The sequence below is a fragment of the Somniosus microcephalus genome, chromosome 7 (assembly GCF_052327205.1).
Source record: "Somniosus microcephalus isolate GS21.2 chromosome 7, FLI_Smic_1.0, whole genome shotgun sequence".
NCBI lineage: Eukaryota > Metazoa > Chordata > Chondrichthyes > Squaliformes > Somniosidae > Somniosus > Somniosus microcephalus.
The window spans coordinates 83878047-83896986 of record NC_140993.1 but is presented as its reverse complement, the minus strand read 5'-3'; the positions used below and the strand labels follow the sequence as shown (position 1 = coordinate 83896986).

General features: G+C 47.1%; 1 protein-coding gene across 5 annotated transcripts in view; it reads right to left on the bottom strand.

Moving 5' to 3' along the window:
• gra (granulito) overlaps nucleotides 1-18940 on the bottom strand; it is a 242581-nt gene that overhangs the window by 108735 nt on the left and 114906 nt on the right. Inside the window, exon 1 of one of the 5 annotated variants that reach the window (XM_085992695.1) lies at nucleotides 9437-9667. The exons of the other annotated variants lie outside the window; for them this stretch is intronic. Within the exon in view, the coding sequence (XP_085848821.1) occupies nucleotides 9437-9499 (63 nt within the window). The 5' untranslated portion in view covers nucleotides 9500-9667. Of the gene's footprint in view, nucleotides 1-9436; nucleotides 9668-18940 lie in introns of those variants that run through there. 5 annotated transcript variants of the gene reach the window in all.

Below are 18940 nucleotides of genomic sequence, written 5' to 3'. Positions count from 1 at the left end.
CCATTTTGTCCGCCATCTCGGACGTCTCCAACTTCAACCACGGGGGACCCGGACTCAACCACCACCTCATCTGACGACCACGTCGACTCACTCGACCATACGCTGGCCTCCGTGACGCTGGACCAATCTCTCCCTCATCAACTGTCCAGGTCCATGATGGACATTAAGGTAAACGGCCGCGCCACTACCTGCCTTTTTGACAGCGGGAGCACGGAAAGCTTTATCCACCCCGACACGGTGCGGAGCTACTCTCTCCCGGTCCTGCCGACGCGACATCAGATCTCTTTGGCTTCCAAAGCCCAGTCAGTGGACGTCGGTGGCTACTGTGTAGTGACCCTTTCAGTAAGGGGCACAGAATACAAAAATTTTAAACTCCTGGTCCTGCCCCATCTTTGCGCTGCCGTTCTACTGGGGTTGGATTTTCAGTGCAACCTTAAGAGTGTCACATTAGCGTACGACGGACCCCTCCCCTCACTCACAGTCTGCAGCCAGCAGCTTTTAAATCGCCCGCCGCGCAACATTTGCAGCCTCTCCACCCTTAAAGTCCCCCCCCCTCCTTGTTCGCTAGCCTCACCCGCAACTGTAAGCCCATCGCTACCAAAAGCAGGCGTTACAGTGCCGGGGATAGGAGCTTCATTAAATCCGAGGTAGCAAGACTCCTGAAGGAAGGGATTATTGAAAGTAGCACCAGCCCATGGCGAGCACAAGTGGTGGTAGTGAAGACTGGCGAAAAACAGCGCCTAGTTATTGACTACAGCCAGACGATCAATCGCTACACCCAGCTAGATGCATACCCACTCCCCCGCATATCTGACATGGTCAATCAGATAGCACAATACCGGGTGTTCTCGACGATTGATCTGAAGTCGGCATACCACCAGCTCCCCATCAGGGCTGAGGACCGCCAGTACACAGCTTTTGAAGCTGACGGTCGTCTCTACCACTTCCTCAGAGTTCCCTTCGACGTCACCAACGGGGTTTCAGTCTTCCAACGGGAGATGGACCGGATGGTCGACCAGAACGCACTCCAGGCCACTTTCCCCTATCTAGACAACGTTACCATCTGCGGCCGCGACCAGCAGGACCATGATGTTAATCTAGAGAAATTCCTCCGTACGGCCCAGCGGCTGAACCTAACATACAACAAAGACAAATGTATGTTTCGTACCAAGCGCCTTGCCATTCTTGGCTGTGTAGTGGAGAACGGAGTCATCGGCCCCGACCCCGACAGGATGCGCCCCCTTATGGAGCTCCCCCTCCCCCACTGCCAAAAAGCACTGAAGAGATGCCTAGGGTTTTTCTCGTACTATGCTCAGTGGGTGCCCAACTATGCGGACAAAGCCAGACCCCTCATCAAGTCCACCTCCTTCCCCCTGGCAGCAGAGGCCTGTGCAGCCTTCACTCTCATAAAAGGAGATATTGCGAAGGCCACAATGCACGCAGTGGATGAGTCCATCCCTTTCCAAGTGGAGAGCGACGCATCCGACTTTGCCCTAGCTGCAACCCTTAACCAGACGGGGAGACCCGTGGCCTTTTTCTCAAGGACCCTCCAGGGCCCTGAGATTCGACACTCCTCTGTCAAAAAGGAGGCCCAGGCCATTGTGGAAGCTGTGCGACATTGGAGGCATTACCTGGCCGGAAAACGATTTACCCTGCTCACTGACCAGCGTTCAGTAGCTTTTATGTTTAATAATAAGCAGAGGGGCAAAATCAAGAACGACAAGATCTTGAGGTGGAGAATCGAACTCTCCACCTACAATTACGATATCTTGTACCGGCCCGGGAAACTCAATGAGCCCCCAGATGCCCTATCACGTGGTACATGTGCCAACGCGCAGGTCGATAGACTGAAGACCCTCCACAATGACCTCTGCCACCCGGGGGTCACCAGGTTTTTTCACTTCATCAAATCCTGTAACCTGCCCTACTCCATCGAGGAGGTCAGGACCATGACCAGGAACTGCCAAATCTGTGCCGAGTGCAAACCGCATTTTTATAGGCCAGACAGAGCAAGCCTGATCAAAGCCACGCGCCCCTTTGAACGGCTGAGCGTCGATTTTAAAGGGCCCCTCCCCTCCTCCGACCGCAATGTGTACTTCCTCAACATAATTGATGAGTACTCCTGTTTCCCATTTGCCATCCCTTGCTCAGACATGACCAGTACCACGGTCATTAAATGTCTGAATGACCTCTTCGCCTTGTTCGGTTTCCCTAGCTATATTCATAGCGACAGGGGCTCATCCTTTATGAGCGACGAACTCCGGCAGTACCTGCTCTCGAGAGGTATCGCTACAAGCAGGACCACCAGCTACAACCCCCGGGGGAATGGCCAGGTGGAAAGGGAGAATGCGACGGTCTGGAAGGCAGTCCTTTTAAACTTGAAATCTAAGGGCCTTCCGACCTCTCGCTGGCAGGAAGTCCTCCCTGCGGTGCTCCATTCCATTCGGTCACTGCTCTGTACAGCCACCAATGCTACCCCTCACGAGAGAATGTTCTCCTTCCCCAGGAAGTCCACATCGGGGATCTCGTTACCGACATGGCTGACTTCTCCAGGACCCGTCCTACTGCGGAAGCACGTGAGGTCCCATAAGACGGACCCCCTGGTCGAGAGGGTGAGCCTCCTCCATGCCAACCCTCAGAATGCTTACGTGGTGTACCCGGACGGGTGGGAGGACACAGTCTCCATACGAGACCTCGCACCTTCGGGTGCTCCCGAAACACCCCCCTCGCCATCCACCACTACCCACGCCTACCCCCAGTACGCTTACGTAGCATACCCGGACGGGCGGGAGGACACAGCCCCCACACGAGATCTCGCACCTTTGGGTGCCCCTGAAACACTACCATTGCCATCCACCACTACCCACAACCCAACCCCGCTAGACGGCATGCCGCAGCCCCAGGACCCGTCATTGACCACCCAACCACTCAATGAGATGCCAGACTCAACGTTGGATGCTGCACCATCACCGCCGCCACCACGACGATCAGGACGGCATACAAGGCCACCTGATAGACTTACTTACACGAACCTTTAGTACACTTCACCCCGTCGGACTCAATTTTAAACAAGGGGTGAATGTGGTAAACCACTGTTGTTGTTGTTGTTGTTGTTGTTACACACTGTTGTACCTATGCATGCCTCAACATGTCTCGGCTGGCTCCACCCACACAGGCCCAGGTATAAAGGTGATTGACCTGCAGCCCCCTGCCTTCTTGGAACCCAGTCAACCACGAGAGGCATGCTCTGTTCTTTGCTAATAAAAGCCTTTAGTTACTCTCTTAACTCTCAGTCTTTTATGAGTAATTGATAGCGCATCACTGATGAGCTAGCTTTATGGGTTATTGAATGTGTACACTTTGCAACTCATTGTGGTGCCAGGGCAGTGGGTGATTTGCTTCTAAGTACTTGGTGGCATCCAAGGCTTCAAGCAATAGCACAGAACATTAGCGATCGATGCCTGATTTGTCAACAACACAACCCTGGAAAGGGAGTGCCTTGCGAATGGGGAAAAACCCCTTTACCTGAGGGTCCCTTTGAGACCCTGCAAATGGACTACATTGAGTTGGAAAGATGTCAGTGTTACAAATACGTACTTGTCATTGTAGATGTATTTAGTAAATGGATCGAGGCATATCCAACCACAGACAATAAAGCCTCTACTGTTGTTAAGGTATTGCTGAGAGAGATCATACCTCGGTATGGTATTCCAACTCGGTTAAGTTCTGACAACGGTCCTCACTTCACTGCCGAAGTGAACAAGGAACTTTGTACCCAGTTGAACATTCATCAGCAATTGCATTGTGCTTATCGACCACAGGCTGCAGGACTTGTCAAAAGAACCAATCAGACTCTGAAGAACAAACTTGCTAAACTGGTAGCCGAAACCGGCTGCACTTGCTTCCTGTGGCTCTCTTTCAGATCCGCACCACACCAGCGGGTAAAGCACGACTTACACCTGCTGAGATTATCTATGGTAGACCACTCAAGACTCCCTGGAACCAAAATGCTCCTACAACGGTGCATTTTCACCATATGACTGAAGAAATTATGACCTATGTCTTGGCTCTTACTAAGGTTTTGCGCGGGCTGCATTCACAGGTCCGTGCTGCATATGGTGAACTTCCTGACTTATCTGGTTCTCTAAAAATTGAACCAGGTTCGTATGTGATGGTTAAGAACTGCACTCGTAAAAGTCTAGATCCAAGGTGGGAAGGTCCATATCAGGTCTTACTAACAACCCCGACTGCAGCTAAGGTCGAGGGAAGAAGCGCATGGGTGCATTTCAACCACTGTAAATTGATTGGAGAAACCAATCAAAAGGGGGGGGAGATAATCAGTAGTAAATCAGTAGTAAATCAGTACAGTATATAGTAGATTTTACGAACAATCATTAATTTTATTTTGATTGATCAGCCATTGATAGGAGACTACAGAACTCGTGCTCGGCCTTGATAGAGGTGACTGCAGCTTTTACGAGGTCTGGTGTTGTGTTTGGATTGTTCTGGCCTGCTGAAATCCTACTCTTATTATACTTATATGATTTTAATTTTTAATTTTAAGTTTTAATATTTTAAGTTTTAATTTTGATTGTGTGTAAGCCTTTTATTTCACAGATTAACAACCGCTAGGGGACCATCTGCTTAGCATCAAGTTTCGGAGCCAGGAGAAAACAGCATCCCAGGCGGGTCGGAGCCGAGTGCTACAAAGAAGAAAACACCACCACAGGCGGAGCGCCCACTGAAGACTGAAACCATGAAGTTGCTGCTCGTTGTTATTGGACTTTTTGGACTATTGTGCCTGACTCAAGGCGATACGGACAAATCACGGAAGAAACGTGAATTACTCACCAACACCTTTCTGCACGTCATATGAATACGCCAAAAGCTATAACTTAACAAGCTGTTGGGTTTGCAGTCACATTCCTATCCATAGTAAAAGAGGGATTCCCTTGAGACCCATCCCGTTCAATGCCACAGAGATGGCGGAGTGGGTCATGCGCCAGAACGCCAGCGGCGTTTATAAAGATTCATACAACCAGGAGGGCGACAGGGACAAATGGAAGTCGGCAGGTTACGACCTAGCCACTTTCCAAGGGTGGTACCAGCCTAATTATAATTGGAACAGCCAGCCTCCAGCCTTAGTCCTTACTAATACTTCAGGAGTTGGTAGGCCGAAGGGGCCAATATGTTTAACGAAGAGTGTGCCCAGAAGTATAGAAGTAGGACGCAGTAAATGTTTCCAAAATGTTAATGTAACAAAATGTATTCGCACCAGAGGCTGTGGCCAAGGTTTCTTCCAATTAGATCATACCGGAACCCCCAATAGGACAAGTGGGGGACCATGGGAAGGAATGGAAATCAGATGGGGATGGAGGATTCGTGAGGCATTAGACGACAATTTAATCGCATATAATGGGACCTATTTTATATGTGGTCACCAAGCCTATCCATGGTTACCCCGGGATTGGACGGGGTCGTGTTACTTAGGTTATGCAGTACCTTTTATTCACCACTTGAATAAGATTGGGGAACACCACGAATTTAAGAAACACATGACCAAAAGAGAGCTAGGAGCTTTTAATCGATTTTTCGGCGTAATAAACCCTCCCTATGGAATAATGAGCTTGATGGATGAAACAAGGAATCTGGCAAGGCTACTAGAGATAGTTGCCAATGACACTGAGGAAGCTATAGCAGACATGAGTGCCGAAATGATAGCCATTAGAACAGTAACCCTCCAGAATCGAATGGCCTTAGATTACCTCCTTGCAGCACAAGGAGGAACCTGTGCCTTGATAGGAAGTGAGTGCTGTACTTATATCCCTGATAGCTCGGAAAACATAACCAACATTGTCAAACATATCCGGGATGCAGTAAGTCAGTATAAGAAACCTAAGCCAGGGGCTGACTGGTTTGATTGGATCATTAGAGGATGGCTAGGATCAATGGGACAAACTCTGCTACATGGGCTAGTGGTGGTACTTGCCGTAATTATGTGCATTTTTCTAGTTTTCACGCTGATTAAGTGTTGCTGCAATAGATTAGGAACAACTGTAATTCCAAGTCAATTGGTACAAAGGAAACCATCAGAAGAAGAAATTAAATTTGAGAAGGAATTAATGGAGGAGGAGTATAATAGACTCAATAAGATAGAGATGGACCAGTAGGATGAAGCCCAGAATCACTGGGTACCTTAGATGGTTATCATGGAATGATAAAAGGGGGGAATGAGGATATAGAATGCAAAATATGGTAACAACTCGCTTCGCATAGCCAAGGACCCTGTCAATCTAAAATGGAGGATCCTGTCAGCATAAAATGGTGGTGAAATGTCGACATCGCTGAGTCACTTGCATATTGTAAGAAATGATCATGTTAACTCAAGAAACTCTGAAGGCAGCAGACTAGGGTCCTCAATTTAAATAAAGGAAACTACGATGGTCTGAGGAGCGAGTTGGGTAGGATTGATTGGGGAATGGCACTCAAAGGGTTGACGGTAGATAGGCAATGGCAAACATTCAAAGACCGAATGGATGAACTACAGAATTTGTTCATCCCAGTTTGGCATAAAAATAAAACAAAAAAGGTGACCCAACCGTGGCTAACAAGGGAAATTAGGGATAGCATAAGGTCCAAGGAGAGGGCATATAAATTGGCCAGAAAAAGCAATAATCCTGAGGATTGGGAGCAGTTTAGGATTCAACAAAGGAGGACAAAGGAATTAATTAAGAAAGGGAAAATAGAATATGAGAGTAAGCTTGCAGAGAACATAAAAACTGACTGTAAAAGCTTTTATAGATATGTGAAGAGAAAAAGATTGGTGAAGTCAAGCGTAGGTCCCTTGCAGTCAGAATCAGGGGAATTTATAATGGGCAAAAAGAAATGGCAGACCAACTAAATACATATTTTGGTTCTGTCTTCACAAAGGAGGACACAAATAACCTCCCAGAGATGCCGGGGAACATAGGGTCTGATGAAAGGGTGGAACTGAAAGAAATCAGTATTTGTAGGGAAATGGTGTTAGGAAAATTGACGGGACTGAAGGCCGATAAATCCCCAGGGCCTGATAATCTACATCCCAGGGTACTTAAGGAAGTGGCCTTAGAAATAGTAGATGCATTGCTGGTCATCTTCCAGAACTCGATAGACTCTGGAACGGTACCCATGGATTGGCGGGTAGCTAATGTTACCCCACTATTCAAAAAAGGTGGTAGAGAAAAGGCGGGGAATTATAGCTTGACATCGGTAGTGGGGAAAATGCTAGAGTCCATTATAAAAGATGTAATAGCAGAGCACTTGGAAAGCAGTGACTGGATCGGACAAAGTCAACATGGATTTACAAAAGGTAAATCATGCTTGACTAAGCTACTGGAATTTTTTGAGGGTGTAACTGGTAAAATAGATAAGGGAGAACCAGTGGATGTGGTGTATTTGGACTTTCAGAAGGCTTTTGATAAGGTCCCGCATAAGAGATTAGCGTGCAAAATTAAGGCACATGGGATTGGGGGCAAGGTATTGACTTGGATAGAGAACTGGTTGGCGGACAGAAAGCAAAGAGTTGGAATAAACGGGTCATTTTCTGAGTGGCAGGCAGTGACTAGTGGGGTACTGCAAGGATCGGTCCTAGGACCCCATCTGTTCACAATATATATTAATGATCTGGACGAGGGAATTGGATGTAATATCTCCAAATTTGCAGACGACACAAAGCTGGGGGGGGAGGATATGCTGTGAGGAGGATGTCGTGAAACTCCAGCACGATTTGGACAGGTTGGGTGATTGGGCAGAAACATGGCAAATGCACTATAATGTGGATAAATGTGAGGTTATCCACTTTGGTGGCAAAAACAGGAAGGCAGATTATTATTTGAATGGTAATAGATTGGGAGAAGGGGAAGTGCAAAGAGACCTGGGTGTTCTTGTACACCAGTCGCTGAAGGTAAGCATGCAGGTGCAGCAGGTAGTTAAGAAGGCAAATGGTATGTTGGCCTTCGTAGCAAGAGGGTTCGAGTACAAGAACAAGGATGTCTTGCTGCAGTTGTACAGGGCCTTGGTGAGACCACACCTTGAGTATTGTTGTAGTGTATGTAACTGTTCTACCTTTAAGAGAACTATTGTATGTAACCGTCCACCTTTAAGAGAACTATTTTAGGTGTGGCACTACTTTATCTTGGCTGCTGTATACTGTAATACCGACGGTGACCACACCGGTATATAAGTGCTGTGTCAGGATTTATTGGGCAGATTCGCCCTGACCTTCGAATAGTAAAGTCCTGTTAAAGTTACTCTTGTAGTCTGTGTATTAATTCGCCATAGTACCTACAGACTTTACAGTACTGAACCAGATTGAGGACCAAAAGCTGCAGTCACCTCTATCAAGGCCGAGCACGAGTTCTGTAGTCTCCTATCAATGGCTGATCAATCAAAATAAAATTAATGATTGTTCGTAAAATCTACTATAACAGCAGCATGGCTCTTTTTGTTGGTCAGCTGTCTGGGTTCCTGGCAGGAGTCATGAGGCATGTCCAAAGGGGGATATCCCTTGTCGCCAAGTAGCCAGCCTGCAACCCGACAGCCTGGTTGGAATAAAGGCAGCACAGAAATACTTGTGCAGGATGAAAGAGTCACGACTGCTGCCAGGATATCGAGCAGAGACATGCATGATATGCTGCCCATGGTCGCAAACTAGTTGTATGTTGGGGAGTGGAATCCCTTACAAATGATAAAAATGTCAGGGAGCACATAAAGCAATGTGGGTGCAGTCTATTGCACTTTGCACCATAAGGAAGTCTGCTATGCGAGCGAAGTCTAGTATGCTCCCATCGTGCATAGCTGTGTCCATGGGGAATAAGATGTAGGTTCTCCTCCTGGTGTAGAGCACCTCAGTGACCTCAGCGGTAGACTGCAAATGTGATATGTTGACAAGGTCGACAATGTCACCTGCTGCAGCCTGAAAGGTGCCCGTGGCATAAAAGTTAAGAGCCAGAGTGACCTTGACAGCCACAGTGCTGTCCATGACCTGGTGCGAAGCTCAAGTTGTGGCTGCAGCAGGTGACATAGTTCGGTGACAGCCTCCTTTGTCAAGTGAAGGCACCTCAGACATTGCTCCTCAATAAAGTTAATATAGGAGAAGCACTCCCTGAAAACCCGCTGTGGATATGGCTTCCTGCACTGTGCCCTCCTCCTCCCTCTTATGGCTGCTGTTCCTGTTCTCTGCTGTTTTCCTTGCTGCTCTTGCTAATCCTCCAGCCCCGAAGGCAGCCCTACGCAATCACCCATGACTGCAGTCAAACTGTCTATGAGGCAGCCAACAAGAGTGCAACACCAGCAAAATCTAGTTCTTTTCAGACAAAGTGAACTTTCCAGAGTAATAAAACACAACAAAAGAGGCCCAAGTTAACCAGCAGTCTGAAATGGCAAACCAGCAACTAACCTGTAAGATCCGCTTGATCTCTTTAAATAGCACTGATGAGGGGTCTTTCCAGCCGGCTAGCATCACGTATTGCTGGGTGAGTTCAACATGTGGTAAATCAGGCACTGGGGCATACCAAAACTGGAAAAGGGTCCTGCAAGAAGCGCAGGACCATAATTTAAATAATTTATTCACTCTTTTAAATTCTTCTGGTGTGTGCTCTGGGCGCTTCTGGAGAAGCCCGATCAGGTACGGTGAACGATACACTTCCTGGCTAAAAATGTGCACACACTTCCTGGCTAGAAATGTGCACACACTTCCTGGTTGTCATATTGGAAGGTTAGAAAGCTGTTTGGTGCCTGAAAACTACCAGTTAGGAGGTCTTCCAGTACCCATTTTAAACAAAGCAAGAGCTGCACTGCAGACAACCATGGTGTTGTGTCTCCTTGTGTTCTTATTACTATGTAATATACAGACACTTTTAACTCATTTAGTTTACGGCTTTCACTCAGTTGTATTCTTGCTTTTATGACGTTGCTGCCGCATGGTGCGGAGTGGTCCGTCCTTGCACTGCGCACTGCCTTTCACAGTGTGCCACATAGCAATATAAATACACTAACCAAAGTAGTTCCATATAACGATGTAACAAGTAGTTCCATTTAACGATGTAATAATAACGATGTAACATCTCTTTCTCAAAAAAACTAAAACATGAAATTTAATTTAATTTTAAAAAATATTATATCTAAACTATTATCAAATACAAAGAATCGTGAGTTTTATTTTCTTATTCGCGATATCGCTCAGGTGGTTGGATATTGTCCCTCCATCTTGTGGATTTGGTGGTGACCACTCCTCTGCGGTGTTTTGGTGTGTTCCGCTCTTGTTGTTGTTGTTGCTGTCGCACTTGGAGTTGGAGTGTGCGTGCTCGTGGTTGTTTGATTTGTGGCGCTTGTTTCTGGCATTGTACTGCTTGTGGTAGCTGGTGTTGTCAATGTTGCTGATGTTGTCTGCTGCTTAACCAGTTCAGGTGAAGGTCTGATGTGGAGTCTGTTCCGTCTGTATTGGTTACTAGGTTCGGTCTCTATGAAGTAGGATCTTCGAGTATCAGCTTTTCCAATGACCTTGGCTGGATTCCAGGTTTTCAACACCGGGTCTTGCACATGCACCGATTGCCCATTCAGCAATTCTGGTAGCACCTTTGCATGTTTGTCGTAATGTTTGCTCCCTACGACTTGTGCTTCTACCAGCTTCTGTCTGAAGTCCTCCTGGTCCTGGGGAGGATGTATTTTTGCTGGTAGGGTAGTCTTAAACTTCCTCCCATTCAGCAATTCCGCAGGTGATTTCATGTCTGCTTTCAGTGGTGTTGATCTGAGTGATAGGAGGGCAAGGTCTTGGTCTTCCCCCATCTCACTGCTTTTGATGAGAGTTCTCTTGACAGTCTGGATCTGTCTTTCAATGAACCCGTGTCCCCTTGGGAAATGTGGGGATGAGGTTACTATTTTGAACCCATACTTTTCTGCCAGAGCTCTGAATTCACTCAATGTGAACTGGGTTCTATTGTCACAGATTACCTTTTCCAGGATTCCTTGTTCAGCAAACAAGCTCTTTTCAATTCTGGTGGTAGTTGTGGCTCTCAGATCTTTCATCCTTCTCACAAAAGGAAACTTGGAATAGTAATCTGTCACTATGAGATACCATTCTTGATTGCACATGAAGAGATCTGCCCCAACAGTGTGCCATGGTCTTGACGGTATTTCACTAGGTATCATCTCTTTCTGTTGTGCATTTCTGTATTTCTGGCATATACCACATGCAGAAACCATCTGTTCGATATTTTTGTACATGCCTAGCCAGTATACAGCTGATCTGGCTCTCCGCTTGCATTTCTCCATTCCCATGTGGCCTTCGTGTATTAGATGGAGAAGTTCTGTCTGCATCGTCTTTGGCACGATGATCCTCAATCCAGCAAGGAGAATACCGTCTTCTATTGCAATATCGTCTCTAATCATCCAGTATTGATGAATTATCGCCTGTACCTGCTGGGTTCTCTCCGGCCACCCCTGTATCACTTGTTGTGTGAGTAGTTGCAATTCCTCATCTTTGCTAGTCTCCTCTCTGATATGGCTGAGCTTTGTAGGGGTAACACTCACTAGGTGGTGGATTTTTACTGTTAGACCCTCCACCTCATGTTTCTCATATGGTGACAATCGAGACAACGCATCTGCTAGCACCATTTCCTTTCCTGGCTTATATTTAAGCGTGAAGTCGTAGCTTTGGAGCCTTAGAAGTAGTCTTTGCAGTCTTGTAGGTGCTTTGCACAGATTTTTCTTATAGATCTGTTCTAGTGGACGATGGTCACTCTCTATTGTAAACTGCCTTCCATACAGGTATGTATGGAATTTCTCGCATCCATACACTACTGCTAATAGTTCTCTTTCTATGTTGGCGTATCTTGTCGCGGCTGACGTCAAGGCCTTTGATGCGAAAGCTATTGGCTTTCCTTCCTGCACAAGAGCTGCCCCTAGTCCTCTGGTAGAAGCGTCTACTTGTAGAATGACTGGTTTTCTTCTGTCATAATATGACAGACTTGTTTCTTTGCACAACAATTCTTTAAGTTGTTTGAAATTCCTTTCATGTGATTCAGACCACTGGTATTCGGCGTCTTCTTTCATTAGCTCTCTGAGATTTGTTGTATGTTCCGACATGTTTGGGATGAAAGAACTCGTGTATTGAACCAAGCCGAGGTAACTCCTCAGCTCTTTCTTATCTTTGGGTGGTTTCATTTCAGCAATCGCTGCAATCTTCTCAGGACTTGGCTTGGCTCCCTCTGGTGTGTAAATCATACCGAAAAATTGGCATTCCTTGACTTTAACTATGCACTTATCGGCATTTAACTTGATGCCAGCCTTCCTGGTACGCTTCATGGCCTCATGTAGGTGCATATCATGGTCTCTTTCATCTGCTCCATAGATCTGAATATCATCAGCTAATCCTATAGCTCCTCCACAGCCTCTGTATGTCTCGTCTACTTTCTGTTGAAAGATATCTTCACTGACCTTTAACCCGAATGGTAGCCGCAGGAATTTGTAACGCCTAAATGGCGTGTTGAATGTTGTCAGTGTTGTTGATTCCTCATCCAACTTCACGTTCCAATATCCATTTCTGGCATCTAGTTTTGAGAAAACCTTGGCTCCTGCCAATGATGGCGTAATCTCCTCTAGCGTTGGGGTGGGATAGTGGTCCCTCTTTATCGCCTGGTTTAGATCTTTGGGGTCCAAACATATTCTGAGACGCCCGTTTAGCTTTTCTCATATCACAATTGAGTTTACCCAGTCTGTGGGTTCAGTGACCTTTACGATCACTCCCTTTTCTTCCATCTCCTTAAGCTCTCTTTCAAGCTTTGTCTTCAGCTCGATGGGTACTTTTCGTGGAGCATGGATAACGGGCTTTACCTCTGGATCGATGGTGACGTGGTATCGGAAATCTCTGAAACATCTCACTGTATCATTGAAACATTCCGGATACATGTCTATCAAGTCTTTTTTACTCTTGATTTGTGGGCGATTCTCCAGCGGGGTGTTGCTGTCTATCCTCAGTGACGTTTCCGTCAGCTCGTGATTCACTGAGATCAATCTCAACTTCTCGCAGCTGTTTAATCCCAGGATCGCTGGCCCCTCAGTGTCGGTGACATAGAACATGCAGTTGATGTTCTTTCTTTTATGTGTCCCTTTGACAAAGGTTATTCAGAGTTGTTTAATCTCACTCCCCCCTTATGCTGTGAGCGTGACATTACTTGCCTTTAAACAACCCTTTTTCAGGTAGCCATCTTCTCTCAAGTTTTCAGGAAAGATCTGCTGGTACAGTCTCAATGGGAGAATGTTGCTCTGAGCCCCTGTGTCCAGCTTCAACTTTAAGTTGATGGTTGTGGGCTGACCTTTGACCCTCTTTTCGATTTGGATGATGGTGTACAATTCTCTCTTCGGAGTATTTTCCGCTCTGGACATCTCGTGAAGCTGTACCTTTATGGTTTCGATGTTTAGTGTATTGTCATGACCATAATCATCATCATCCTGTTCATCCATGGCATGGATATTGTGTTTCTTTCTCTGGTTCTTTGTTTTTGATTTATGTTCTTTCTTTCTTCGTTCTACACCTCTTTTGCCAGTGGTTTAGTTTGCCACATGCATTGCAGCTTGTTCCATATGCTGGACATTTCCTGCTGTCTGTATAATCATGCGGTCTTCCAGTTTCTGCACATGTTTCTCCCATTTTCATGTACATATCTTTGTGTGTTGTACTTTTCTCTCGCTGTATCCACTCTGTTGTCCGTCTCAGAAGCCGTCCGCATGTCAGCCGTTTGAGAAATCAGCGTTCTCATTTGCTGCTTCATGGCTTCGTGAGCTCTCGCAGTATCTATAGCCTCTGTTATTTCGAGCTTTTCTTTCCCTATCAGGGCTTTTTGTACCTCTGCATGCGCTGACCCCCATATCAGCTGGTCCACAAGCCTTTCCTCCATTTCCTTAAATGCACACTTGCTGGCTTCATTTCTCAGCCTTGTCAGGAAATTGTCAGCTTTTTCACCAGATTCCTGTCTTAGACTCTGAAATTTGTATCTGTGTATACGGTGATTGGATTTAGGCTCTAGATGGTTGCTGAATTTCTCAAAGATTGTCGCAGGCTTTTCCTTTTCCTCTTCATTCAAACTCCAGCTATTCTACAAATCTAGAGCTTTTTCTCCTGTCCACAACAGAATGTAACTAACCCTTTCTTTGTTGGCAGTACCCTTCAGGAAGCTTTTGAATGTAAGGTCACATTTCTGTTTGAACTTGCGGAATGCCTCTACTATATCGTCGGCTTCCCAGTTCATGAGGGGTTGCATTTGCGCAGTCAGTGCAGCGGCAGCCGCCATCTTAGCTGCCCGTACGATTCACGCTCAATCACCACAGACACCGGCACTCACGATCAGCTCATATATTCACTTTTCGTCTTATTCGTAGTTCATATGGCACAAGTTGTACTCACTTATACCGCTGCCACCATGTTGTGTCTCCTTGTGTTCTTATTACTATGTAATACAGATACTTTTAACTCATTTAGTTTACGGCTTTCACTCAGTTGTATTCTTGCTTTTATGACGTTGCTGCCGCATGGTGCGGAGTGGTCCGTCCTTGCACTGCGCACTGCCTTTCACAGTGTGCCACATAGCAATATAAATACACTAACCAAAGTAGTTCCATATAACGATGTAACAAGTAGTTCCATTTAACAATGTAATAATATAACGATGTAAAAATGGGAAATTCATCATGTGGCTAATTATAATTAACTAGCTGGGGGTGCCCGGTGGTGCCGAGGCTTTTTTGAGGCTTTTTTGAGGAGATGTTGTTGTTGGAAGAGAGAGAGGGAGCGACTGGGGGGAAGATAGAGAGGGAAGGAGAGAGAGAGAGAGAGAGAGAGGGAAGGAGAAAGAGAGAGAGAGAGAGAGAGAGAGAGGGAAGGAGAGAGGGAGGTGGAGAGAGAGGGAAGGAGAGAGGGAGATGGAGAGAGAGGGAAGGAGAGAGAGAGAAGGAGAGCGAGGGAAGGAGAGCGAGGGAAGGAGAGCGAGGGAAGGAGAGCGAGGGGGAAGGAGAGCGAGGGGAAGGAGAGCGAGGGGGAAGGAGAGCGAGGGGGAAGGAGAGCGAGGGGGAAGGAGAGCGAGGGAGAGAGGGAAGGAGAGGGAGAGAGAGAGGGAAGGAGAGAGAGAGGGAGAGAGGGAAGGAGAGAGAGAGAGAAGGAGAGAGAGAGGGAAGGAGAGAGAGAGGGAAGGAGAGAGAGGGAAGGAGAGAGAGGGAAGGAGAGAGAGGGAAGGAGAGAGAGGGAAGGAGAGAGAGGGAAGGGGAGAGAGGGAAGGGGAGAGAGGGAAGGGGAGAGAGGGAAGGGGTGAGAGGGAAGGGGAGAGAGGGAAGGGGAGAGAGGGAAGGGGAGAGAGGGAAGGGGAGAGAGGGAAGGGGAGAGAGGGAAGGGGAGAGAGGGAAGGGGAGAGAGGGAAGGGGAGAGAGGGAAGGAGAGAGAGGGAAGGAGAGAGAGGGAAGGAGAGAGAGGGAAGGAGAGAGAGGGAAGGAGAGAGAGGGGGAAGGAGAGAGAGGGGGAAGGAGAGAGGGGGAAGGAGAGAGGGGGAAGGAGCGAGGGGGAAGGAGCGAGGGGGAAGGAGAGAGGGGGAAGGAGAGAGGGGGAAGGAGAGAGGGGGAAGGAGAGAGGGGGAAGGAAAGAGAGGGAAGGAGAGAGAGAGGAGAGAGAGGGAAGGAGAGAGAGGGAAGGAGAGAGAGGGAAGGAAAGGAGAGAGAGGGAAGGAGAGAGAGGGAAGGAGAGAGAGGGAAGGAAAGGAGAGAGAGGGAAGGAGAGAGAGGGAAGGAGAGAGAGAGAGAGGGAAGGAGAGATAGAGAGGGGGAAGGAGAGATAGAGGGGGAAGGAGAGATAGAGAGAGGGGGAAGGAGAGAGAGAGAGAGAGGGGGAAGGAGAGAGAGAGGGAAGGAGCGAGAGAGAGAGAGAGAGGGAAGGAGAGAGAGATGGGGTGAGAGAGAGACAGAGACTGGGGGAGAGAGAGAGAGAGAGAGAGAGAGAGACTGGGGGGAGAAGAGAGAGAGAGATTGGGGGAGAAGAGAAAGAGAGAGAGATTGAGGGAGAAGAGAAAGAGAGAGAGATTGGGGGGAAGAGAGAGAGACTGGGAGTGTGAGGGAGAGAGAGAGAGAGAGATTGGGAGTGTGAGAGAGAGAGAGAGACTGGGAGTGAGAGAGAGATTGGGAGTGTGAGAGAGAGAGACTGGGAGTGTGAGAGAGAGAGAGAGAGAGAGAGAGAGAGAGAGAGACTGGGAGTGTGAGAGAGAGAAAAAGAGAATATAAACTGGCAGACTATCTCTCGACCATCAGAGACACAAAACAGAGACAGACCCTCACCAGATACAGACTAAGCGACCACCAACTGGCAATTGAAAAAGGAAGATACAAGAAATCCTGGCAACCTGGCCGGCGAGGTTGAGACAGAGGTGCACTTCCTCCTAAAATGCGAAAAATTCAACAAAACAAGAAACATATATTTTGACAAGCTCAGCCTTACAACCCCAGATTTCAAAGAATTGGATGACCTGTCAAAATAAGAATAGTCCTGGGGGAAGGAGACAGACCATATCTTGGTGCCCAATATGTAACAACATGTCACAGCCTGAGGAACAGTGAGTGACTAACGAGCACACCCATAGCATATATACTCTAAAAATGTTTAAATCAATACCAAATGTACCCAACGACTGTTTAAATTAATACTGAATGTACCCAACGAGGGTCAACGACTGTTTAAATTAATACTGTCTGTACCCAACGAAGGTCAAAATTGTTTGACACCTACAGAATGTTGGAACCTGTACTTTTTTGTTATGTAAGCTTTGGCAATATGGTTCCCTGTAAACTTTCATGCCAATAAAGCATTTGATTTTGAATTTGAATTTGAATTTGAGAGAGACTGGGTGTGTGCGAGCGAGAGAGAGATTGGGAGTGTGAGAGAGAGAGAGACTGGGAGTGAGAGAGAGAGAGAGAGAGAGAGAGACTGGGAGTGAGAGAGAGTGAGAGAGAGAGGAGAGACTGGGAGTGAGAGAGAGAGAGAGATTGGGAGTGAGAGAGAGAGAGACTGGGAGTGAGAGAGAGGAGAGAGAGAGAGAGAGAGAGAGAGACTGGGAGTGAGAGAGAGAGAGAGAGAGAGAGACTGGGTGAGAGAGAGAGAGACTGGGAGTGTGAGAGAGAGAGACTGGGAGTGAGAGAGAGAGAGACTGGGAGTGTGTGAGAGAGAGAGACTGGGAGTGTGAGAGAAGAGAGAGACTGGGAGTGAGAGAGAGAGAGAGAGAGAGACTGGGAGTGTGTGTGAGAGAGAGAGAGACTGGGAGTGTGTGAGAGAGAGAGAGAGAGACTGGGAGTGAGAGAGAGAGAGAGATTGGGAGTGAGAGAGAGAGAAAGAGAGAGAGAGAGAGAGAGAGAGACTGGGAATGTGAGAGAGAGAGAGAGACTGGGAGTGTGTGAGAGAGAGAGAGAGAGACTGGGAGTGAGAGAGAGAGAGAGATTGGGAGTGAGAGAGAGAGAAAGAGAGAGAGAGAGAGAGAGAGAGACTGGGAATGTGAGAGAGAGAGAGAGACTGGGAGTGTGTGAGAGAGAGAGAGAGAGAGAAAGAGAGAGAGACTGGGAGAGAGAGAGAGAGAGACTGGGAATGTGTGAGAGAGAGAGAGAGAGACTGGGAGTGAGAGAGAGAGAGAGAGAGAGAGAGAGAGAGACTGGGAGTGGGAGTGAGAGAGAGAGAGACTGGGAGTGAGAGAGAGAGCGAGAGAGAGAGAGAGAGAGACTGGGAGTGTGGGAGAGAGAGAGAGAGTGGGAGTGTGTGAGAGAGAGAGAGAGAGAGAGACTGGGAGTGAGAGAGAGAGAGACTGGGAGTGAGAGAGAGAGAGACTGGGAGTGAGAGACTGGGCGTGTGATTCAGAGAGAGAGACTGGGAGTGTGTGTGAGAGAGAGAGAGAGAGAGAGAGAGACTGGGAGTGTGTGTGAGAGAGAGAGCGAGAGAGAGAGAGAGAGAGACTGGGAGTGTGAGAGAGAGAGAGAGAGAGAGTGGGAGTGTGTGAGAGAGAGAGAGAGAGAGAGAGAGTGGGAGTGTGAGTTCTCCGGACTCAAAGGAAAACCATAAACAATGCATGCAGGGCAGAACTAGGCCAATATCCATTAATAATTACTATCCAAAAAAGAGCCACCAAATTTTGGAAACACCTACAAATGAGCAACCCTCACTGCTATCATTACGAAGCCCTGAAATGCCAAGAGAGGACCATAAAGAAGAATACCCTCAGTCAACTAGTCCTGGGACTCAGTGAATTAACTACTAACACTACTAACAATAACCAGCCCCAGCACAGTGACATCGTAGCACAGAGAATTCGACCCAACACAATTGTCACTAAGCAAAAGGAAAAATACCTGTCATATTGGGCAGAAACAACAAAAACCCAAAACAAACTCAATTGTTACTTGGCCCTAAACAGACAGTACAACATGGCTGAATACCTGACCATGGTAAAGGATAGCAAACTGAGAAAAACCTTGACAAGGTACAGACCTAGTGAACATAGCCTGGCCATCGAAAAAGGCAGACACAGACAGACCCGGCTGCCAAGACAGGACAGGATATGCTCTCACTGCAGTCAGGGAGTGGTGGAGACAGAGAGGAACATCCTCACAGGGTGTGGAAAATATCAGGGCATCAGGGAGAATTTCTACCAAAAATTCACAAAAATATGCCCTGAATTCAGAAATTTGAATGACGACCAAAAACTGCCATACCTACTAGGGGAACAGAGAAATTGCGTAACCTTAGCGGCACATTATGTTACAACTTGCCATAAACAGAGGGACAACCAGTAAACCTAAGAAAAGAGTATATACAAATTATACGAATGTATATTTATACACTCAGGGATATATCTGTTTATACACTGTATGAATAGATCTGCATTTA